The sequence below is a fragment of the Leucopleurus acutus genome (assembly GCF_964270905.1).
Source record: "Leucopleurus acutus genome assembly, chromosome: 11".
Lineage (NCBI taxonomy): Eukaryota > Metazoa > Chordata > Mammalia > Artiodactyla > Delphinidae > Leucopleurus > Leucopleurus acutus.
Genome location: NC_139152.1, coordinates 99,840,331 through 99,865,211, shown reverse-complemented (window position 1 = coordinate 99,865,211; position 24,881 = coordinate 99,840,331). Strand labels below are relative to the sequence as shown.

General features: G+C 43.4%; 1 protein-coding gene across 1 annotated transcript in view; it reads right to left on the bottom strand.

Moving 5' to 3' along the window:
- The window catches only part of ATXN10 (ataxin 10), a 153,878-nt gene extending 132,409 nt beyond the window's left edge, over nt 1–21,469 (bottom strand). The window contains exon 1 of the mRNA XM_082850221.1: nt 21,193–21,469. Within this exon, the coding sequence (XP_082706347.1) occupies nt 21,193–21,308 (116 nt within the window). The 5' untranslated portion in view covers nt 21,309–21,469. The remainder of the gene's footprint in view (nt 1–21,192) is intronic.
- Between the last annotated feature and the right edge of the window lie 3,412 nt (nt 21,470–24,881).

Genomic DNA, 24,881 nt, shown 5'->3' with positions numbered 1-24,881 from the left:
TTATGGGTCTGCCCCTAGTCAAACCAGAATATCTGCATCTCACGTTCTAGACAGAGAATATAACCATGTCCTCTGTCGCCCAGTGTGTACCTGAAGTAAAGTTATGAGAAAGGATCCTCACGAAGGACTGCCTGGGGGGCAGAGCCACTACCCATTCTTAGATAGAGCAGCCAGAAGCAGTGCTCTGAGCTTACACACGTCCAACCACAAAGATAGGGAGCCGGGGGAGCAGGAAGGAGGGAAGGAGACAGACAGAAGCAGAGGGAGACGGACAGAGAGACAGAGCGAGCTCGCTTCCAGGCAGTGTGTGTGCCCGGGGCAGGGGATGAACCTGTGGCTGTTCACCCCGCCCCACCCACAACCGGGCACCTCAGTTCCCACGGCCTCTCACGCCAGGAGCACTGCCCGCACTGGCTCTCATTCCACAGCTATGAAGAGAAGGATTTCTGTGTGCAGCACGGCACCTAAATGCAAGCCCATTTCCTCATTCCGTGAATCCCCTAAAGAAACAAGAATCCGCTTTAATGTCAGAAGAAAAGCTGCTGTTAGACAACTGAAGAGACTCTTACAGATAAGGCCTGACCATCGGAATTTTCTCCCTGTGCTCGCACTGTGGAATCCCAGCACCCTACATTCACCCCCGGATGGACGGAAGCCAGACCACCGGGGAGCGCGCATTCCTCCAGAAGCCCGGCCGCTGAAGCGCCCCAAGCGGCTGTGCTTGCCCGGGGGCCTGGGAGACACTCCCTCCGCGAGCTTCAGGACCATAAATACTTGTACGCCAAGTGTCGCCTTTTTATCTTAAGGATGGATGATATAAATCACTTTATTTATCACGTTCTCCTCTGTCTTTGCCTTTAAGAAGCCTGGAGTCAAACCAACGACCCATCTTTAACACTATGAATCCCTCAGCATGACTTCTGAGTACTAACCTTATTTCTGGCTTTTCCCTCCCCTCCAATTTCCTCCCTTACCTTTATTTTATCTAACTGTATTTATTTTTTAAGGCACGTCAGATTTGTTTTTGGAAAGAGGCAGAATATAATCAATTAAAAATTGGGAAATCGTGCATAAAATAATCTGCCCCACCTCCCCCCGTTGGCCCTCTCTAAATGGGGATCATGAAGCTTTGACTCAGGGTCGCAGCAATTAAGCGACCAAATAAAAAAGCCAAAGTTCAAAGGTGCAGCATTAGTCCTGCCTCAGAAACTGTATAAAACAATGGAGTGTGTAAGCCACTTTCAGTGACAATATGACAAAAAGAAGATTCACTAACACTCTCAGGACAGCTTTAAGGAGAAGTGGGTGCTGCTGGGGAGAAGGCAATTCCCACTCTACCCCGAGAGCTCTTGCCACTGGACTAATAATAAAATTGACAGACACGCAGGAGAAAAAGAAATTCTAATTCGTGTGCATGGAGGTCTCATAGAAATGGGACCTAAAAAATGTGCCACAGCAGGCGGCTTTTATACTTTTTAGACAAAGAAACACTAAATTTCTGAGGAATTGACTGAACAAAGAAACTTAGGCTTTGGGTGCTTAGTTAGTGAAGAATCTAAGGAGAGTCTGGACTTGGGGTAGTATGTTATAGAGGAAACAAGGTTTGTTTATATAGGCTTCTTGGCCCCAAATTCACCTCTGGGGATAAGGCTGTCCTTCTGACTCCAGATGCAGGGAGGGTACCTCTCACACGGAGATTTACTGCCTGCTTTCAACAGAGAGGAGGCTCAGAGCGTCCCTCTTGCACTGGCTTTTTCTTAAGTAACTTTAATTAAAAAGAAATCAATATGCCACTGAGGTTTATTTGGGGGAGGCGTGCTCTGGGCTCGAACAATACTAAATATAGTGCAGGCACTATTAACACGCTAAGAAAGTACCTATGGGTTTAAAACATTCTGAAGAATGCCAAGAGTGATCATGATTTCTACAACAAAGAATAAACCTAATTACCTCTATCTGCCCCACCTGCATAAAGTTTTGATGACATTTATTACTTAATCTTATAGTCAAGTAAAAGTAGAGCTCTAGAACTCCAATAATCTACAATAAAGCCTCTTTTTTCTTTTCTCCTACGATGACTAAGAAATGTGTGTTTATACCTGAGGTAAAGAAGCCAGTATGATTTCTTTCAGCGGGTCCTTCACAAGCTCCCTCTCTCATGGGCACCACCTTCCTACTGTGAATGGTCTTCTCTGATGTCACTCTTTGAAATCTTAACCGCTGTTCACTCAAAACTGACATCTAGCACAGCAAAGGCTTTGAAATCAAACTACAATAGACAACACAAAATAACAGCACTGTTCTTAGGAAAACTGGCTAACTGATATGCCGACCACAGAACAATTAGTAAGTTCATGAACCACCCTAAATAATTTCCAATGTTACATGTTAATTTGTCACATACACACCATGCCTTTCTCCTTCATTACACTTTTAACCAAAAGAAAAATGTTTACCTGAACTACGGCCAACCAAAAGATTCCTGAAACACAAGTAACTATTAATAGCTACTAAAGAGTAATCACAGCAACATCTATCAGCATACAACAGTTCACATACGCAGTATAAAGAGAAAATAAATTGGGATTGTGATCACTGTCATTTGTCCTCCCCATGGATTCCTGAAACCAGCAAGCACTGGCAATCCTCTGGGTCTGTTCACATGTATGCCCTCCCCCAGAATCCCTCTCACACCACCCCCACCCAAGCCTCTGCCTGGAAGAATCTGGGGGCTCCTTTCAGGCCTCTGAAAACTCACAGCCCTGGTGAGACTCCTCTGCTACTCAGAGTACTCAGGGGAGCCGCATCCCATCTCTATACGTCCCTGGAGCTCGGTCCATAGAATGGAATTGCACTTACCCACATCAGATTACATTCACTGATGCGGTCTATCACCCCAGCTAGACTATAAATCCCAGAAAAATAGAGACTACCTTATTTTCTTCTGTATCTCTAGGGCCCAGACCTGCATTCACTAATTGCATTTGTTCAATTCAAGTTTAAAACAGTGATGAGACTATTCGCGTATTCAGAGCGGGATCTAACTGCTTCACAGACTTGTCAGGTAACCCATGTACTTGAGCATGTGCCCTGAGCCAGGCACCAGGCCTGATGGGAGCAGTGAAATCAGTGTACTTTGCAGCAGCAACTGGAAAAAGGGAAACACTGAGGAACTAGCTCAACTCGTCCATTCCCATTAAGAAATCCTGGACCCAAAAATTTGAAAAAAAATGGTCATATCTTAAGATGTTGATATCTTATAATTGGTATTTAAGAAACATCTAATTTCTCCTTCCCCACTGAATGATAAGCTTACCCATTGAATGGGTAAGCTTAAAGGGGGAGGGAGAGGTGAGGGGTTGTAACTCAATTAACTACATTTTAAATTTCTTGAAAGCAGAGACTATTTCTTTTTTTTCTTTTTTTTTTTTTTGCGGTACGCGGGCCTCTCACTGTTGTGGCCTCTCCCGTTGCGGAGCACAGGCTCCGGATGCACAGGCTCAGCGGCCATGGCTCACGGGCCCAGCCGCTCCGCAGCATGTGGGATCTTCCCGGACCGGGGCACGAATCCGCGTCCCTTGCATCGGCAGGCGGACTCTCAACCACTGCGCCACCAGGGAAGCCCAGCAGAGACTATTTCTTAGAGTCTGTACCCCTCTATAAAGGGTGAATAGAAAAAAAAAAAAAACCTTTTCCTCTAGAGCCATATAATAAATATCTACAGATTTTATTCACCATATTTTTATACAATATAATAAATTAACAACTTTCATCAGATGAGGACAAAAAAGCTTTTCATTAACAGTAACCACTACGAAAACATTTAACTCTCTTCTGTGCCTCTTTACCTTCTCCACAGCCTTGAAAGAAAGCTATCTGGCATTACAGATCCAAAGGAGTCCTAATGTACTGTCTGCAAATTCCATGTTCACTGTCAAGCACAGCTAAGTATGTGTAATGATTAACGACAGTGAAATAACCAGTAAAGATCAGTCAATCGTTTGTATATTACAAATGTTGTAAATAATAAAAATTGCTGTCATTTCTGCTTTAACCAAACTAACACAAAATATTCACAAGGACTTTAAGAAGCTTAGCTACTTCATTCACAGAAGGCCGAAAGTACTTAGAAGGACAATTAAAATTCAACCATTAGACATTCCTTTTACATAGGAATGAATGTATACTCTGAAGACAACTTATAAATGAAATGTTACATTACAGAACAAAAACAGCCTTTGAATTATACAAAAGGTAGAACTGCACTTCCTTCAAGTTTGAACAGATCTGTAGGTTTAATCCTGACAAGTCCTGTTTGAATAAAATTAAAGAAAACTACCGGTGATTACAGCACAGGTTAGATAGGCCTAACATACCATCCGTACTCACATCTTACAGTCAGTTCATGAGGCGGGACCTCCTTCTGAAAAGGAGACTAAACTGTTCGTCATTTAACACTACGACTAAGACTTACATCCTGGTTGAAAGATTCATTCTAATACCCAACATTTAATTAAAAATTGGCACATGTGGTTTAGACTAGTTTAACCACTGTCACTGAGAAAAACTATTAGAATACACACAAGTTCAGAGATTAAAATTACAATCATTGTTTGTTATTTAAAACCATAAACCCCTTAATGATGTGACTGCTCTAGATGAACAAAGACAGAAAATAAAAACATTTCTGTCTCCTACCAGAAAGAGCCTGGGCAAAAGTTTGAAATTCATCTCTGCAGACCTCAAAACTCTCCTTTATATACTCTCTTCCCCTCTTCTGTCCCATCCAGGACACTCAAGCTGAGACAACTCCCTGAGACAGGGTTGCAGGGCTGGCAAACTTTTTCTGCAGAGAGCCAGAGAGTAAATATTTTAGGCTTTGAGGACCTGACAACCTCTGTCACAACTTCTCTGTTGCTGCAGGGCAAAAGCAGCCATAGACAACATCCAAAAGAATGAACACAGCTGTGTTCTAGTAAACTCTTTGTATGGACACTGAAATTTAAAGTTCATATAATTTTCATGTGTCATGAAACTTTGTTCATTTGTTTTCCCCTACCCTTTAAAATGTAAAAATCATTCTTAACTCAAAGGCCATTTAAAAACAAAGCAAAACAAACAAACAAAAAAACAGGTGGTAGGTCAGATTTGGCCCACAGATCATAGTTTGGCGATACCAGCTTTAAAGGGTTCCAAATATATCAGTCCTCTCCCCCACCTCGAAAAGCCACATGCTTCCCTCTTTCCCAATGTCCTCACCACAGTCAAAATTCATCTGTCATCAGAACAAAGAGAATCTCAAATGCATTATACCAAGCAAAGGAAGGGAAGAGAAGGTGAAATGCACAGAAGTGGACAGTGTCCAGAAGAGAACTGTGCACACAGAGAAACCTGACAAATGACAGTGCTGGGCACTAAAGATCCCAGGTGAAGGCCGGACTGTTCCAGTAGAGGTGCTGGAACAACTATCAATCATATGAGAAAAAACCAAATTGGAGCTTTATGTATAATCCTACTAAAAGTAACTCCAGATGGATCTAGGAATATATGTTAGGCAAAACTATGAAACTCTGGAAGAAAATATATGGAGAATGTCTTTATAGTCTTAGGTAGAGAAGGATTTTTGTATGTAAGACCTTATTTAAAAAGTGGTATTTGAGCATAGAACTGAAGAAGGGGAGGAAGCAAACTATGCCCTTCCTGTGAGAAGAGCTTAGATGGCAGGCAAAGGCATCACAGAACGGCAGGGGGCTTGGTGGAAGCACCCAGTGACTCAGGGGTAAGACACAGGCTCTGTAGGCCACTAAAAGTGAACCCAGGGAGGGTTCTAAGCAGAGGAGTGACATCACCTGACTTGCACTTTGAAAGGATCCCTCTGGCTATTCTGTAAAGAACTGATCACAGCAGGAGAAAGAAACGACAACAGGAGATCAGTCAGGACACTATTCTTGGAAAAGAGTGGCAGAGGCAGACATAGTAAGCGCAGATCAGATTCTGAATATATTCTGAAGGTGGAGCCAATAAGACGTGAGGGTAAATTATTATGAGGGTAGCTGAGAGGGGGCCAAGGGTGGCTCCAAGCTTTGGCCTGACCAATAAATGGACAGATGCACCTGCTGCGCACTGAGTTGGAGGAGACTGCTGTAAAGATATATGGAGGAGGGGGGACTTGGGAGTTCAGATGGAGATTTGCTGAATTTGAGGTACTTATTAGAAATACAAGCGGAAATGTGGAGTAGGCAGATGAACATACAAGTCTGGAGATCAGGAGAAAAGTCCAGCTAAAGAAAACTGTTAGAGTTACCATCAAATGTAAAGTAGTAAAACCCCAAGGCTGAATGCAATTGCCGGGAGAGCACAGGCAGGTGGGGAGAAGAGGTCTGAGGACTGAGCTCTGGACCTCAGGGAGAAAAGCCAACAAGAGAGGAGAATCCGAAGGGGGTGGTGTTCTAGAAGCCAAACGAAGAAGGTGTTTCAAGGAGAAAGAAGTGATGAACTACATCAACTGCAGCTGGTAAGGATTTATCCAGTAAGATTTAAGATTTTAAGATTTATCTTAAATCCAGTAAGATAAGGATTTAAGATGAAGACCAATGGACTTGGCAATGTGGAATGGGTTCAAGAGAAAAGAGAAACTGTGGTAGGTGAATATAAAAAACTCTTTAGAGAAGCTTTATTATAAATGGCAGCAGAGAAAAATCAGGGAAATAGGGGAGAGATTTTTCTCAGGATGGGAAAAATTACAGCAGATCTATAAACTGATGAGAACAATCTAACAGAAAAGGTAAAACTGATGATTTAAGAAACGGGGGGGAGGGGAAGAGAACTGTTGGAGCAAGGTATGCAAAAGGGAGCGGAATTTAGTGCAGACCTTTGAAGCAAGACAGTTCACCGACCGTCACAGAGGGAAGGCAAATCATGGGGACGGATACAAGTAGGGGGTAGGGAGGGCAGTGGGAGTTCCTGGAAATTACCTTCTGGTTGCCCCTATTTTTTCCGAAAAATAGGAAACTGAGAAGGAGGATGAGGGAGAGGCAACCGAGCTGTAGGGAGAGCAAAAGGCATAAACCAGTTGGCTAGGAAAGCAGGAGGATGAAATGGACTAGGGAACTAGAAGGACTGCCTGCCAGGTAGAACTAAATGCCTTCCCAAGGTCAGTGATCATCCATTCACAGAAAGACCAATCAGTCTGGTTGTAAGTTTTCCTCCATCCTCGTTCAGTTGTTTGGGTGCAGACACAAAGGAAACAGCAAGGTGGATTTAACTAGAGCTGAAGTTTTACCAGGAAAGTATGACAAGGTTAGAAAAGGCAAGGGAACTGAGAATGTATACAAGGAAATGCTTTATTACTGATCCTTAGATCTAAACTGGATTTAAGAAGGGAAATGTGAACATAAGGAACAAAAGGGACAGTGAGTAGGAAGGAGTAGGACCAACAGACTGTGGGTCCTGGTGGGGTTGAAGACTTGTTGGAATAGGGGACCCAGAGAGACAGGATACAACAGGCAGCCAGAGTGGGACTCTTGCAATTAAGATTGTGGAGGGAACACAACCATGGTTAATCATAAGGCCTGGCTAGCACATGGCAATGTGTGGTTAGATGGGAGGAAGGAGGTGTCCAAGTTCACTGAAGGAGAGAAAGTCAAGAAATAAAAGGCCAGGGTAATGAAAGGATAATCTATGTAAAAACTAAAATAACCAAGATTTAAGATAGGAGAAGTAATGCAGAGTTAACAGTGAACTACAGCTAAATTCTTTAAGGAACGACATAGAGGGACCAACAGATCTTTTAATAGCAGAAGAGATTATCCATGAGGTATACTCTGATGGCATGAGATGAAAAGTTGGAGGGGTTTTGGAGGAAGAAGTTCTGAAAGCAGCAATGACAATCACCTTCACACCTACACACCTTCAAGCCAAGCAGCACACTGGATATAGGAGAAAACAGCCGACTTTGAGGACATTCTGGGAAAGGTCTGTCCTTAGAAGTGAGCCGTATTTCACCTAGATCAAGAAGATGAAAGGAGTGTTCAGAGAGGTTGAGGACATAGGGAATTTTGCGCACGGGAAGGGTTTTAAAAGCTGAGGAGTCAGAAAAGGATCCATACAAAGGGTTAAGGGAGTCAGAGAGTAACAGAAAACCTAGGAGTTTCCCATATTAATTAGAAAATCAGCTTGTGAATGTCTAGAAAAAACCCCGTTGAGATTTTATTTTGAATGGCATTGAAACCACAGGTCAACTTGGGGAGAACTGATGTCTCTACGTTATTGCAGTTTCCTATCATGTAATGGTATAACCATTTATGTTTTCTTTAATGTCTTTTGATCAAGTTTTGTAACATTCTCAATGAGGATGATAGCCACTAACACTTAAACTGTGCTTATTCCATGCCCAGCACTTAACTAAGCACTATATATAAAATCTCCACGGCTACCGTGAGCATATCCCTAGCTTACAAATCGTCCTCTTACCTCTAATGTGACTTCTCTGGGCTTGTGGCCGTCAGAGAGGCTGACTCAGCCTAGAGTGAGCCCCAGGGTTCCTTAGTCTTTGAATGAGTGTCCTTGCCCACGGTCCAGTGACCACACCCTCGGGTCCAGGGACCACTACAAAAGACTGGAAGAACGAAAGAGCTGAGAAACTCTCCTCTGGGGCATGGTTGGTCACAATTCTAACCTTATTTATTTTGATTTGCTAGCTCAAACTTCTTCCTGTCTACTTTGTCCATTTAAGATAATTGGATGTGCGGGGTGGCTCACACTGACCACATCGGTATTTTGAAGCTGAGTCAGAACACCTTACCAAGTAGTTCTGTGTGGTATTCTAGCTCATGGCACAGGTAAAAATAAAGGAAACTGTCACCACACTCTACAAAGTTCTTTTTATAGTGTAGCGTAATTGATGTTCTCTCTCAACACAGCTGATCTGAATCATGGTTGAGTCAAGACAGCATATGGCATCCTTTGCTAAGCTGACAAGTGGTGTGGGTTTCTTTTTTCGGGGGGGAGTTGTTTCGTTTCTTTTTCTTTCTTTTTTTTTTAATAATGACCTTCCTCTCCAACTCCTTATTTTTATTTAATTATTTATTTTTGGCTGTGTTGGGTCTTCGTTGCTGCAGGCGGGCTTCTCATTGCGGTGGCTTCTCTTGTTGGGAGCTCGGGCTCTAGGCACACGGGCTTCAGTCGTTGCGGCACACGGGCTCAGTAGTTGTGGCTCGCAGGCTCTAGAGCACAGGCTCAGTAGTGGTGGCGCACGGGCTTAGGTGCTCCGCAGCACATGGGATCCTCCAGGACCAGGACCAGGGCTCAAACCTGTGTCCCCTGCATTGGCAGGCGGATTCTTAACTGCTGCACCACCAGGGAAGCCTGTTTCGTTTCATTTTTTGTTTTTGTTTTTGGTGCAGCCGAAGACTCTTGTTGGTCAGAGGCTCAGTAGTGTTTGGGGGAAGCTATGTGAATGTGTGTACATGCAGATGATAGGTTAATTTTGAGTTCTGCACTATGCTGACCTCTGAAGTGCTCAATATTCCCTTTCCTTATGAAAGTTAGTCAACATACTGATGTGAGCAATGAGGAACACCAAAACATTTTCTACCTCTTGAAATCATCATCATCTGTCATTATTTGATAATTTTTTATATCTCTTACTAGAGTCTTTCCTCTGTGCTCTCACTTTATATATAATGACCCCAGAAAATTAAATAATCTAAGGAAATAATAAAAATACAACCAAGTGCTCACCATGTGCTAGTAGGTACTGAAAATACAGAGGTAAGTAAGAATAATCCTGCTCTCAGATTGTTCTCATTCTAGTGGGACTGGTAGGTGATTAAGTGATCATAATACTCTAGTGAAGTTCTTTGAAAGAGGTAAGGGGAACATAGGACAGAAGCACATAGGTCAAAAAGGCTTTCAGGAGGGGCTGAAATGGTCATTAAAACCTGAGGGAAAATTAGGAGTGTGTGTATGAGGAAAGGAATGAAGTTACAAGTTTAATATTACAGCATTTGAGGTATTCCCCCTATAGTGGTTTGAAGTGAGCTAGAAATACACTGTACCAACTAGAGTTGCATCACTAAACACAGAGCATGGTACACAGCATATGTGAGGTAATTAAATAAGTAAATACTAACACAGTAAATCGAGTTAATAACTTTCAAGCAATCAGAGCAGTCATTATTGACTGGCTGTCAGTGCTAAGAAGTGACTTTCTTCATTACAGCCATTGGCTCTTCACTGTTTATTCAGTTCAACATATATTAAGCACTCACAATGGACCAGGCACTATGCTAGAAGATACCATAAAGAAGACAGACCCTGCCCACAGCAAAGCCACAACCAAGTCAGGGGAAACACATATAAACGTCTATTGCATTATGAAATGAAAGTGCAGTGAGAAAGGAGTTCACACTTCAAACATCTCCCCTCCATTCCAGACACAGTAATCATATGTTTATTTCTAAAAATTATAAATACAGAGCCCAACTTTAAAACAAGGTGGATATCTCCACACAGCAGAAACTGACTGGAAACACTTGGCTATAATCAGGTCTAAAGCCAGAGTGGGACATGTCCAGAGCGGCCTAAGGCCGTCTGCAATTCAACTCGGGCAGGATGAAGAGAACCAAAAGCCACCTACACCTCGTGGTGATCAGAGTCACTACGTAAAAGTCAGTGTTAGGACAGGACTCCCCTGCATCTGAAGAGAGAGAAAAAGAGCTGGACTCAGTGCAGCCCTATGTATGGGTTACCTGCAAAGCTGTGCACCTCCAACGTCAGGACAAAGCCAAGACGGCTTCAGACATGGAACCCGGTCCAAGATGCTGGCTAGCTTAGTGACCAGATACACGACATCCCAATATCACTATGACACAAATCACCAATAGCAGGAAAACCTGATCTTAGGCTGGGGTCACTGGGGAAATAGGTGGAAGAAAACGCAACATCATTATACAAGGAGGAGTGAGCCCAGAAAGGGAGAAAATGTAACAAATTTCTCAAGGTGAGCCAGCAAACTAAAAGTTCAAAGAGAAAATCTAACCCTAAGAAAAACTGGCCCCTTTCCTCAACACTCCCAATGACAAACCTGCAGAATTTGTGCTTCCCAACCCCGCAACTCTAGACGGTGCTGGGCTAAGCCCTGGGGCCAAGACAAAGAACGTCTCCATCAGAAAGCACAGAAGGGGATCTAGTGTATCTTAAACTAGATCCACAGAATGATCACTTTGAGATTCTCAAGCCGGTGAACCAGCAGGCAAAGAAGAGTGACTACACTGGCAGGAGAAACCCACCCTGATTATCAAGAAGAGTTGCTACCACAAGCTGGGCACCAGGAGGAGTAATCTGGAACTCAGGGGTGCAATGGCTGTCTCTTGGTACTTCCATGTCCAGGGACAGCCACAAACAGGCAGCTGCAGCAAGCACAGACTGACAGGAGACAGGCAACCAAGGGCTCAGCCCCCTCGGCATCACAGCCCAGCTACATACAGTGCTGGGGGAAAGTCAGGGAAGTCTGGACTGGAAGCAGGAGCAGGGAGATGATTATCCAATTATGGCCTCAGGACAGTCTTCAGCACTGGGGACTGAACTTACTGCACTAACACTCCTGTCCAGGTCTTTCCTTTTAGATTCCAAACAGCTATAGCCTCCAAGAGCCGTGACCGAGTGAACAGTATCAGGCAAGAGGAGGTCTCAGAAGAAGAGCATGCCGTAACAAATCTTCATGGTGTCCCTCACCGCACAGCCTTTGTCCATCCAGATAACAACCCCAGGGGCAATTCTCAACCAGTGGGCAACAGGTTAATAGATAAATCACCCAGCCCTGTGCACAGATAATTTGGAGGTGCACCCCTCAGGGATACCCAGTGGGGTTGAGCTCCAGCTGCCTACAACGTAATTACCACTCAATACGGCATCCCTACATTGGTTGTTCCCCCTTCCACACCTAGCTTCCCCCCTGCCACACTCCTGACTGCTGGGGGTCACCTATGATTAAATTACTTCACCCAAGTCCCTACCTCAAATTCTGCTTTGGGGAAAAAAAAAATCCAAAGGCTCAGGTATACAAGGAGACATGTATAAAGATGGTCTCTGCAGTACTGTTTGAATTACCAAAAATTCAGGACAAATCCAATACCCATCAGTAAGAAAAAAGGTAGGTAAATTATGATGTAAGCTTACGAAGGGACACTCTACAGCAGTTCAAGTTAATGGTCTAGCTCTCTATGTATAAAAACTGGTAGCACTCGAAAACAGAGCAAAAATTAAAGATGCAAACTGCAGAGTATACAGCATAAAACATACAGTATCACACGTACAAGGGAGGGAGGAATGAGACTGGAAAGTGAAACAAGAGCCCTACCCAGCACTCTCACCTCCGGACATTCACGCCCTTCTGTGTGACCCTTAGAACACGCAATAGTAAGGGTATGTCCTTTCCAAGATGATAAAGGCACCCCAGCTCCCATCTCGAGTGGGCTCTCTTGGATCGTTCGCTTTCGAACAAGCCGGCTGCCGAGGCACGAGCAGCCCTGGGGAGGGGTCCACGTGGTGAGGAACTGGAGCTTTCTGCCCAGAGCCACTCGTGTGAGCGTGGAACCCCGACCTCCCACCCCAGTGAGGCCTTCGGGAGACCAAAGACCTGGCCCACGGCTTGACTGCAGCCTCGCGCAAGACCCCAAGCCAGATCCACCCAGCTAAGCAGCTCCCAGATTCCGGACCCTAATAAACTGTGTGAAACAATAAATGTCTGTGGCTTCAAGCTGCTAACTTGTGGGGTTATTTGTTCTAATACCGAGGACATTAACAATATCAGTAATGTTTTGGATTTTGAGAGAACAAAATTTTAACATTTGTTGATTTTGCAAGTGAAATACATGGGTACTTGTTATATTATCTGTTATATCATCCTCCATAAAGGCATTAACATTATTATATATTTGTGGGTTTTGACTTGACAAGAGTTTAAAAATAAGCAAACAAACCAACAAAAACACTAGAGTGAAAGTTAACGGAAAGCTTCAATTTCCTTTTTCCTTAGAGTACACAAGTATGGTTTTCTAAAATGTCAGCTCCTAAAGCACAGTCACTCCATGCAAAATCATCTCAATTCCTCGCTCATGTCATAATGTAAGTTACTGTCAAGTACTCACTTTTTTATTGGAAATTCTACAACTTTTTAAAATTATTTAATATCGCTAAAATACCTTTCTACCAAGGAATTAAGATTTTGTAATAAATTACTGCCTACATCTTTTGGATCTGAAAAACCAATTTTCTTCCACTGACTTGAGTTATTAAATCTATTCTTTATTCTAAAGTTCCAGAGGCAGTTCCAAAGCCTATAAAAACAAGAACTTGATCATGGAATTGAGATGAAATTAAAAATTTTACAAGCACTATTTTAAAATATGAAAAAAATGCAAGAATTACCACACTTTTCATTTCTTTTCACTCCTGATTCTGACTAGAGCCTGCAATAATAACAGTGGTGTTTGCTGGCATCAACTACATGCCAGGCACCATTCCAGACTCGACATCCAGCACCCCCTAATACGCATCAACCCTACAAGGTAGGCATTATTATAATACCCGTTCTACCAGGGTAGAACTGAGGCTCAGAGAAGTTAAAAAAATTTGCAGTTCATGCAGCTACCATGTTGCAGTACTTAGATTTGAAACTAGACCTACGCCCTACAAAAGCCTTTTTCCCCTGAAACCCACTGAGTCCAAAAAGATATCAATATTTCATACTGACACATTTCAACAGGGAGAGGAAGAAGCTCCTCGAACTCAAATTGTTTAAAAAACAAAACAATTTCAGTCACTCTGCAAAACAGCCCCTGCATTATTCACAGGTCACAAAGAGCCGAGGCAAATCCCACTCCTACCCCAGAGGAAGGAGATCTCAGGTTCCACAGCAGTAGGATGACATCACACTACGGCTACCCCTGCAATGCAAGATTCCAAAAGCACCCTCACACTGCGATCTTCAGTGGGCAATGAGCTGAAATTTCCAGCCACGTTACTTCCCTTATCCTTCCAGGATTACTTCCATGTCTTTCTACATTTGGTTTCAAGCATTTCATGCATTCACACATCAGTCACTTCAGCCCATCTCAGGCTCCGGAAACAGAGAGAGCACTGTGTGGCATAGATGAAAATGTAAAACAAAGCCCGACTCACTCTAACTGTATGAAGAACGTTAGATAAATCTTTCGTTTCTTAGAGCAAATTTTACAATTCACAAACACTGTTTTACCACAAAGTCTGAGATTCAGCTCGAGTAAGTTCTTCTGGGGGTGGCAAGGAGAAGGACAATAATTTTACACACAGAAAACTGAGATATAACTTACATAGTGAATTACACAGATCATTAGTGTTTAACGAGTTGTGTCAAATCCAGGCAACCAATACCCATCTAGATAGAGCACATTTCCTTTACTCCAGAAAATTCCCTCATGCTCCTTCCCAGTCAACCCCCAACCTCCTCTGACAACCATTGTTCATGTCTGTATTGCCAACTAGCGATACAGACAAGATTAGCTTTGCCAATTGTAGAACTTCATAGAATCATACAGTATGTACTGTTTGTCTAGCTTCTTGCATTCAGTATGTTTTGAGATTCGTCCATGTTGCTGTGTACACTGGTGGTTCATTCATTTCAATTACCGGGCAGTTTTAGCCATTCTCCCATTGACGGACATTCGAGTTGGTTCCATCCAGTATTTGGCTATTACCAATAAGCTGCTATAAACATTCTTTTACAAGCCTTTTGTGAACGTATGTTCTAGAGTAAATACCTAGGGTCATAGGCAAGTGTACTTTTTTTTTTTTTTTTTTGGTACGCCGGCCTCTCACTGTTGTGGTCTCTCCCGTTGTGGAGCGCAGGCTCCAGAGGCGCAGGCTCAGTGGCCATGGCTCACGGGCGCAGCCGCTCCGTGGCATGTGGGATCTTCCCGGACTGGGGCACGAACCCCTGTCCCCTTCATCGGCAGGCAGACTCTCAACCACTGCGCCACCAGGGAAGCTCAAGTGTACGTTTAACTTTACAAAACACTGCCAAAATGTTTCCCAAAGTGGTTGCACCATTTACACTCCCACCAGCAATGTACGAGAGTTCCAGTTGCTCCACAACCTTGCCAAAATTTGGTGCTGTCAGTCATTCTAATCCTAGCAATTCTAATGGGTATGCAGAGGTATCTCATTATGGTTTTACTTGTTTATAACAGCTTTATTGAGATATAATTAACAAAGCATACAATTCACTCATTTAAACTATATAATTCGATGGATTTTGGTATATTACATTAACTTTTTTAATTGTGGTAAAACAAATATGTAACATAAAATTTGCCATTTTGACCATCTTTAAGTGTAGAATTCAGTGGCTTTAATTATATTCATAATGTTGTACAACCATCACCACTAATTCCAAAACTTTTCTAAGACCCCAAACAAACTCTGTAACCTTTAAACAATAACTCCCCCCACCAACGCCTGGTAATCTCTAATCTCCTTTCTGTCTCTATGAATTTGCCAATTCTAAGTACTTCATAGAGGTGGAATCTTACGATATTTGTCCTTTTATGCCTGGCTTCTTTCACTTAGCATGTTTTCAAGGTTCACCCACATTATAGCATGTATCAGGACTTTATTCCTTTTTACGGGCTAAATAATATTCCACTGTAGGTACATACCACATTTTGTTTATCCATTCATCTGCTGATGGACACTTAGGTTGTTTCCATCTCTCGGCTATTGTGAATAATACCTCAATGAACACTGGCATACAAGTATCTGTTTGAGTCCCTGCTTTCAACTCTCTTGAGTACGTACATACCTAAGAGTGGAACTGCTGGGTCATACTCTGTGTTTAGCTTTTTGAGGTGCCACCAAACTGTTTTCCACAGTAGCTGAACCATTTCACATTCCCACCAGCAATATACAAGGGTTCCAAATTCTCCACATCCTCACCAACACTTACTTTCCATTTTTTGGCACCAGCCATCCTAAAAAGCGTAGAGTGGTGTCTCACTGTTTTAACATGCATTTTCTTGACGATTAATGACGTTGAGTACTTTATCACGTGTTTGCTGGCCATTTACATAATCTTCCTTTGTAAAGCATAGATTTTTATGACCAATTTTTAATTGGATTGTCTTTTTATTATTGAGCTGCAGGAGCACTTTTATATATTCCAAAGCAAGTTCTTTGTCAGATATATGTATTGCAAATATTTTCAGTCTATGGCTTGCCTTTTTCATTTTCTTAATGGTGTCTTTTGATGAGCAGAAGTTTTTTTAATTTTGATAAAGTCTAGCTTGATAATCAGTTTTTTTATTGCAAGGTTAATGTTATCTGTGTCCTAGATAAGAAATGTCTGCCTACACACAATATCACAAAGATATTCTCCCATCTTCTAAACACTTTATAGTTTTAGCTTTTATGTTTAGGTCTACAATCCACATTGAAATATTTTTTGTGAATGGTCCAAGGTATGGGTCAAAGTTCACTTTATTCCAATTAGATATCAAGGTGTTCTACCACCACCATTTGTTGAAATAATTTTTAGATTGACTTTGGTTTAGAGTTTGCAAATATTTTGGAAATGGGCTTAACACGCCTTACACAACATTCAGCATTCAATAAAAGATAGGACCAAATGACTAAACACAAGAAGACAGAAAATGACAATAGATAGTTATCAGGCACATTCTCTAAAAAAAACTATAATTAATATGCTTAAGGAGGTAAATGACAAAATGAATTTCAACAGAGTAAAATCCATTTAAAAAAAACAAACAGAAATTCTGCAATAACTCAAAACTACAATACCTGAAACTAAGAACACAATAGATGATAGCAGATTAGACATAGCAGAAAAGAGGAATAGAGAACTAGAAGGCAAATTAGCGGAAAAATTTCAAATAACCAAAGCTCAGAGAGAATGGGAAATACATAAAGGAGGCTTTGAGAGATATAAAATACAGTGAAAGGTTTAACATATGTGTAATTACAGTCCTTGAAGGAAAGGAAAGAACAGGAGAGAAGCAGTATTTGAAGAAACACTGGCTGACAATTTCCTAAACTGTTCAAAGACACCCAATTCAAGAAGCATTATCCAAACAGGATAATTACAAAAAAGCCAACCATCTCTGTCCTCATAGGCCTTCATTCTGGAAGGAGACAGAGAACAAATAAGAAACTACTATTAATAATTACATAGTAAATATGTTAGAATCTAATACGTTCTTTCTTTAAAAAGGGAAAATAGTTTATAAGGTAAAGGGGTCCCAAAGTATGGAGGGAAGTATCTGCACTATTATATAGGATATACAAGGCCATGAAGGAAGTAATCAGAAAAATAATTTTGACTAAACATAGGTTAACAAGAAAAAAGTAGCCACACTGAGAGAAGCTTAAAAAAATTATTATGAACATGGAAGAAAAAAGACTACGCACGCACCATGAGTAATCACTTACACAAATAGCGGCAATTTGTTAAGCACCTACAATTATCAGACTGTATGCTAGATGCTAGGGATACAGGGAATGTGATACACTTTATTCAAGAAGCTTATCGGATGGAAGAGCAATGAGGTATCAGAGGTATCAGCATGAGAAGAATTTACAGAAAGCAGTATCCAAATGTTACACTGTTTCATGAATACTCAAGAACCAGAACATAATCTTCCCTACAGAAAAAAACAGAGTAGCATTACTCAACAGAGCTTACTGTGGTGATGGAACAATTCTGTATCTGCACGGTCCAATAAGGTTAACCACCAGCCACCCGTGACTGCCTACCGAGTACTTCAAATGTGGCTGGTACAGGAATGGAATTACTAATTTTACTTATTGCTAATTAATTTAAATAGCCACATGTCACGAGTGGCTGCACAGACAGTGGAGGTATAGAGTATGACAACCAATCTCACTTGGTTCTACACTTTAATAGAGGGGTCTGCATACGTCATAAAGATAAATCATGAAGAAATACATCATAAGGGTAACTAAAGGGCTGGAAAATAAAACCTCCAGGAAAAGGCTGAAAACAGAATTCTTAATGTATTTACATCTTACTCTGTTCCAGAAAGAATCTAGCATGACTTGTAAAGACTCGGAGCACAGCCAAGAAAAATCACTTGTTAAATGTTAAAAATGCAGATGCGCACATTAAAAAGGTATACAACAAATTTAAAACAACTAATAAAAAGAACCACCTTCCACAAGGAAGAAATAACTGAATCGCCTCTTGGTACTGATATTTTATGACCATAAGCAATTTTTTTTTACAGATTTTAGTGGTTAAGACACTATTCAAGGAGTGGGTCATAGAACATGGATTTAATCCAGAGGACGAAAATTTTAGCTTGGTATACTGATGATCTATATACCAATATATATAACAAATTACCCCCAAACTGAGCAGTTTAAAACAAACCCATTTATGGTCTCACACAGGTCAGAGTCTCTCGTGAGCTTGCACACATGGCTGTGGGCTTGACCGGGACTGAGAGGATCCACTTCCTGGATGGTCATCACATGGCTGCTGGCAGGAGGCCTCAGTTCCTCACCACACAGATCTCTCTACTTGGACGCTTGAGTGTCCTCACAACATGGCAGCTGGCTTTGTCAGAGTGAGTGATCCAAGAGAGAAAGCAAAGGGGAAGCTGCACGGACTTCTGTGTCTCAGAAGTCACACACTGTCATTTCCCCCAGGTCTATCATTTACAAATAAGCACTAAGTTCAGCCCACACTCAAGGGAGGAGGAATTCTTTTGTTCCATCAATTACCTTCTTACTTTCCTCAGTATGTTTTTGCTTTGGCCGGTGTTTTTCTATTTGCTACTCTGAGGCCTCATTTTGCTTCACTTTACATCCCATCCAACTCCTAACACCTTGGTCCATCCTCCTTCTGGGTCCATTGACATTGGATGGATCCTCTCAGAGCAGCTGGACTCTGGAAACCCCCTGAGTTTCTGTGAGGGTGATTTGCCCAAAGACACACAAAGAAGTAGTGGCAGAATCAGGACCAGAAGCCGGATCTCACAAACTCTCATCAAGGGCTCTCTGCCCCACCACACAACTATATGCCTCCCTATCCCAAGACCTGCACATCAGTTCACCTTTCCTGGTCTTCAAACTCCGCCTGGAATTAGGACAAACTTCCTGCCAGCCCCAGGAAAAACTCAAATCAAATATGGGACACATCTTCACTTCCTCATTCTTCCCCAACAATCCAATTGGTCCCTGAGTCTTATCTATTCAATCTTGTAAATATTTTTCAATATTTATCCTACCCACCCCATAGATAACATCCTAAATTCAGGCACTTTTCTCTTTCACTTGGGCTTCTGCATCTTCTTAAAAGTCCCCTGCCTCTACCCTCACCCTAATGTATCCCCAACAGTGGCAGTCAGAGATCTTTCTAACATACAGATCTTGCCATGCCATGCCCTTGAAAGAACCTTCAATGGTTCCCCCCTCACGGGACAGAGTCAAGAAAGGTCTTGTAAACTGGCTCGGGGTCTCGGATTTTATCCTCCAGGTTATAGTGTCCTGATGTTTGACCATCTCCTCTGTACCATACACCTTACCTATGTTATCTCATTTAGACCACTCAGAAACTGTGCAAAATCAGCACACCGTCCCTTTGCACATACTGTTCTTTCTAATTAGCCCTCTCATCTGTAAGCCACGAAGCCAAAGTAATCTAAAACCTTTCCTGGCCCACCAATCTACCCATGAGGTCCGCAGTTCCCCCTGTGCCACTACCTCTTCTTGTCTAGACCCCCCATTACAATCTGTTTACACAGCAATTACTCCAACATGCTTGAAAAAAGGGGGGTATCACATTCATCTCTGCACCTTCAGCCTCTAGAAAAGAACCTGTTCCAGAGTAGGTGCTTAATAAAGGTAGATTACTGATTACTGACTAAAAGGAGGGTCCTCATGGTATAGATATGCTCAAGCAGTAACTCATTCAACACATCTCCCAGAGTGTCATATCAATTAACATATCTCCCCCAAATCCCAAGGAGCAGTGCCCTGGGCTCTTAGCACTCTTCCAATTGCTCAACACTTCTTATTGTGATTTAAGGCAGCAGAACTGCTCAGATCAAAAGGACCTCTAGGACTTCTATGCTCCCTCTACTCTTTGCTATCTGCTGGTTCCCCAGAACAGGACTTTCCAGGAGAAGACTTTTTATTTTTCAACTTCATCACCTAACACAAAACCTGGCACCTGGGGGACCATCCATAAATGTGTTAAAGGATAATATCAGCTAGCAGTTACTTAGTACTATGTGTCAGGTATGTGCTAAGGATTTAATATGCATTATCTCATTTAATCCTGACAAACAATGTCCCCAGAAAGGTACTGTCCAACATTATTCCTATTAAACAGACGTGGAAACTGAGGCCCAGAAAAGACTAGAACAAAATCAAACAGGCACTGACTGAGGGCATCACATACTTTATATTTTCACATGCTTTATTTCATTTACTCCTCTGTACAATTCAGAAATGAAGTCATGTATTATACTCCCATTTTTACGCAAGAAATCTTAAGGCTTGGAAAAACAGCACAATAACGCACGCACAGCTTGTAGGGCCAGGAACCAAATCCAGGTCTGTCAGACTCCCGGGCACATTTGACAATGGCCATCTGGCCCTTCAACGGCAGAGTAAGGATTGAAGTGGCCTCTCCACAAAGCGCGCCCACCACTGGGGATGCAAAGCCTGAGCTGACAGGCCGAATGGAGTGACGCCACCTCCCACCTTACACATCTGTAACGTGTCTCTCCCCCACCAGCACGTATGCTGACTCCGGCGTCCTGTGGGTCTGTTCCCATTACAGGAGCGCCATCAACGCGACTCAACTAACCAAACAGGCAGCAAGCGGCCAAAGCCTCACTTGGCTCGGTCCCCCTTCCTGCACCCCGACTTCACACCTGTACTGACGGTCGGGCAGCTGGTGTCAGCCCCCCGGGGCACCTCGGGGACCGGGCGCGGGAGGACGCGGGCCTGGCATCGGCAGCCCGGGGCCCCTCGGGCGCATCGCGGAGGCCGCCACCCCGCGGACGTCCCGGGAGGAGGGGGCGGCCCGCTCCCCAGAGGCCGCGCCCCCGCCCCGCTCCCGCAGCCCCACCGGGCCGCCCCCGACGCTCGCGCCGCCCGGGCCGTTACCGATTCCGCTGCTCTTTGAAGAGCGCCGTCAGCGCACGGAGAGCCTCCAGGTCCTGGATGGGCGCGGGCACCATGACGCCGGACAGCCTGCCGGGCGGCGGCCTGGGCGCCGCCATCTTGCCGCTCGCAGCTCGGGCCGAGCTGGCGACGACGAGGAGCAGCAGGAGGAGGAGCAGGAGGGAAGGCAGAAGGGGGAGGAGCGCGCCCACAGCCTCCTGACGCCGCCGCCGCCGCCGACTCTGCGCCGCTGTAGCCCGTGGCCGGGCAGGGAGAGCGCGAGAGCACGCGCCCCGGCTCGCCTCGGGCTGGAGGACGCAACGGCTCGGCTAGGGGAGGGGGCGCGGGCGGAAGTCCCGCCTGTAGGGAGGGGGCGCCGGCCGGAAGTTCGGCCTGTGGGGAGGGGGCGCGGGCGGAAGTTGTGTTTGAGGGGGCGGGGAAGTCAGGAGGGTGGAGGATCCCAGAGAAGTCTGGATGGGGCACTGGGACAGGGGCACCCTGAGGGGGGAGGTGCGGGCAGAGGGGGTCTCCCCTGGAGGGGTATGAGGAAGGGTGGGGAGTCCTGCAGAGGCTCCCCCGGCGGAAAAGGCTGAAGACCTGGATCCTGCGGTTGGGTGGGTTGATCAGTGCCCACACCGACCCACCCGGAACTGGAGCAGTCTGTCTCCAGCTTGCAAGTCTCAGACCCTGGAAGCTCACTTCCCAATTCGTACTGATCATTTACTGACGATAACAGTTCATTTACCAGGCCTGCTTGGGATGAGAATACGTCGTTCCACCTCATCGAGGGCTTTATATACAATTAGATGTCAAGGAGCTAAATTCTACATAGGTAGGGTAAGAATTGTGTTTTTCTAAGGGAAATGAGTATATTTTATAGGAATCAGACAAGGCTTCTCTGGGGTGTTGGTAACTCGTATGTTTTCTTTCCACCACGCTTTAGCATATCATGTATATGTCCTTTCAACAGGCATTGTTGCCAAGTCCCATGCTAGGTGCTGGACAAACGGTGGTCCCTCGGTATCTGTGTGGGATTGGTCCGGGATCTCCCATGGACACCAAAATCCGTGGATGCTCAAGTCCCATAGTTGGCCCTCTGTATCCACGGATGTGGAACTCATGGATACAGAGGGACGCCTGTGTAAATATCAGTAAGAGACGATCCCAACCCTGAAGAAACTCAAAGACTATTGAGAGAGAGACATGCAAACATAATTGAATACAGTTGATTACTGCTATGACAGAGGACTACACAAATTGCTATGGAACCATTTAAAAGATGTAAATAGTACCCTCTACATTTTTACTGGAAGAGTAAGTGTGTGTTTATAACGTAGCGCTTTTGATGTTCTTTGCTAAATAAAATTTAAAGACCCAGTAAACACCACTAGAGTATGCAGGAGAGCTGAAACACGAACAAGCAAGTCACCTGATATTGTAATTCAGCCTTACCCATTTAACTGACTACATATTCATTCATTCCACAAGTATTTCTATGTACCTACTATGTGCCAGGCATTAGATCACCTGGCAGTGCTCAAGACCATTCAAAATGTTTAACAATCCCTAAACTAGCAGGGCAAAATCTCCCAATTTTCCCCTGAAGAACAGGGAATAGGAAAACATACTGTCACCAATCAAGACCTTACCCCTTGGACTTCCTTGGTGGCACCGTGGTTAAGAATCTGCCTGCCAATGCAAGGAACAAGGGTTCGAGCCCTGGCCCAGGAAGATGCCACATGCTGCGGAGCAATTAAGCCCGTGCACCACAACTACTGAGCCTGCGTGCCACAACTACTGAAGCCTGCACACCTAGAGCCCGTGCTCCACAACAAGAGAAGCCACAATAATGAGAAGCCCGCGCACCGCAATGAAGAGTAGCCCCTGCTCACTGCAACTAGAGAAAGCCCACGCACAGCAACGAAGACCCAACACAGCCAAAAATTAATTAATTAAGGAAAAAAACCTTACCCCTTAGTTTTCTATCCTTAAGTGTAAAACAAAAGTAACTACTCTGATTCTTCCAGAAAACATGTCCCATAATATTCAAATTCATTACCTGGAATATTGCAGTATGAACCTGACTGCTCTCTTTGCTTCTCCTCTTGCCTCCCTACATTCTAGATCCTTTAAAAATATTATAAGTCAACATTTCACTTTGCTCAAAACCCTCTAAAGGATTTCCATTTCACTCAGAACAAGAACCAAAGTTCTTCCAATGGAAGAGTCCCTAAATAGGGCACGTCCTTCATCCTCCCCCAACTCTGATCACATCTACTAGCCTCTTCCTCATCCATTGAGCTTCAGCCACCCTGCCCTCCTTGTATCCCACCTGGGGATGTACCCTCCTGCCTCAGGATTTTGCACATGCTGTTCCTTTTGCATGGAACACGTTCAATGCTCTCCCAGCAGATACTTGTGTGGTTTACTTCCTTCATCTGCTCAAAAGACCTCTTAATGGGTTTCCCTTATCAGTCTTTAAAACTGTAACACACCACCCAAATTCCTGGTCCTCAGGACTTTTTCTCCATAGCCCTTAACAGTTTCTATATCATATCCTTTACTTACCTATTTATTTATCGTTACTTTATTTTGTGAACTGCCAGAACGTTTAAGCTCCATGAGGACAAAGATTGTTGTCCTTTTTTTGTTTTTTAACTTTTGTATCTCCAGTATCTAGAAAAGGGCCGGCTATGTGGTAATTGCTTAGTAAATGTCAATTAAGTTAATGAACAAAAGATATTTTTAAAATATATTTTCAGAAAGGAGAAAGGAAATAACATGCCTCCAGAAGAAGGTCAACAATTCAAAAAGTACAGGAAAGAGGAAGGATGCAAGAGAGGAAGAAAAAATTTATAAAGAAGATTAAAAGAGAAATAGAGACATTAACAGGACAGACTAGAAGTATGGGTGAGTATAAGAAACAAAAGGATATTAAATTGGTCAAACAGTGGGGTGTTATTGACTGCCTGGAATTGACTAGAGGATTTCAACCCTGGCTGAATTGACAGAACTAAGTTAATATTTCACTTGGGCTAAATGGCATTTTTTAAATGATACATAATCATGCCTTAGGATGAGCGTGCCGCCACGTAGAAGTACGTGAGTTAAACTTCAGATGAAATTTGTGATATGTTCTTGTATTCAGCCCACTGCAGAAGAGTTGCATCAGCAATGATTCAATAATCAAGAAGTGAAAATAAGTAAATAAAAAAGAAAGGAAAAAGAAATGGGGGAAAAAGAAAAGCAAGGGAGAAAGTAGGTGAGGTGCAAGGCAAAAAGATTTGGACCAAAGTACGTATGGTTTTGGCAATGAAAGTGAATGCTGGTAAAGGGAACAAAAGATGAGCGACGGGGGAGAGAAACATTCTTGCTTGTGTTGGCCACTGTCTCTGAAACCTGTCCTTACCATCTCTGCCTATGATTCTCTCACTAGAAAGCTTATGCCATATATCAGCCCCTCCACTGAAACATCATGTTTGTTAGATGCCGGAGTCAGCCCACAACTCTCTTTGGCACTAACTTTGCAGAGGCAGCCTTCTACTGTAGACGTGTTTATGTACTGTCTTTCGAATCTGAGATTCCTCAAGGCAGGGACTTTATCTTCTTCATCCTGTTCAGGACCAAGTTCAATGCCTTGTGCTTAGGAGCAATGCTATAAATATTCGCGGAACTGAATCTTTAGAGAGCAA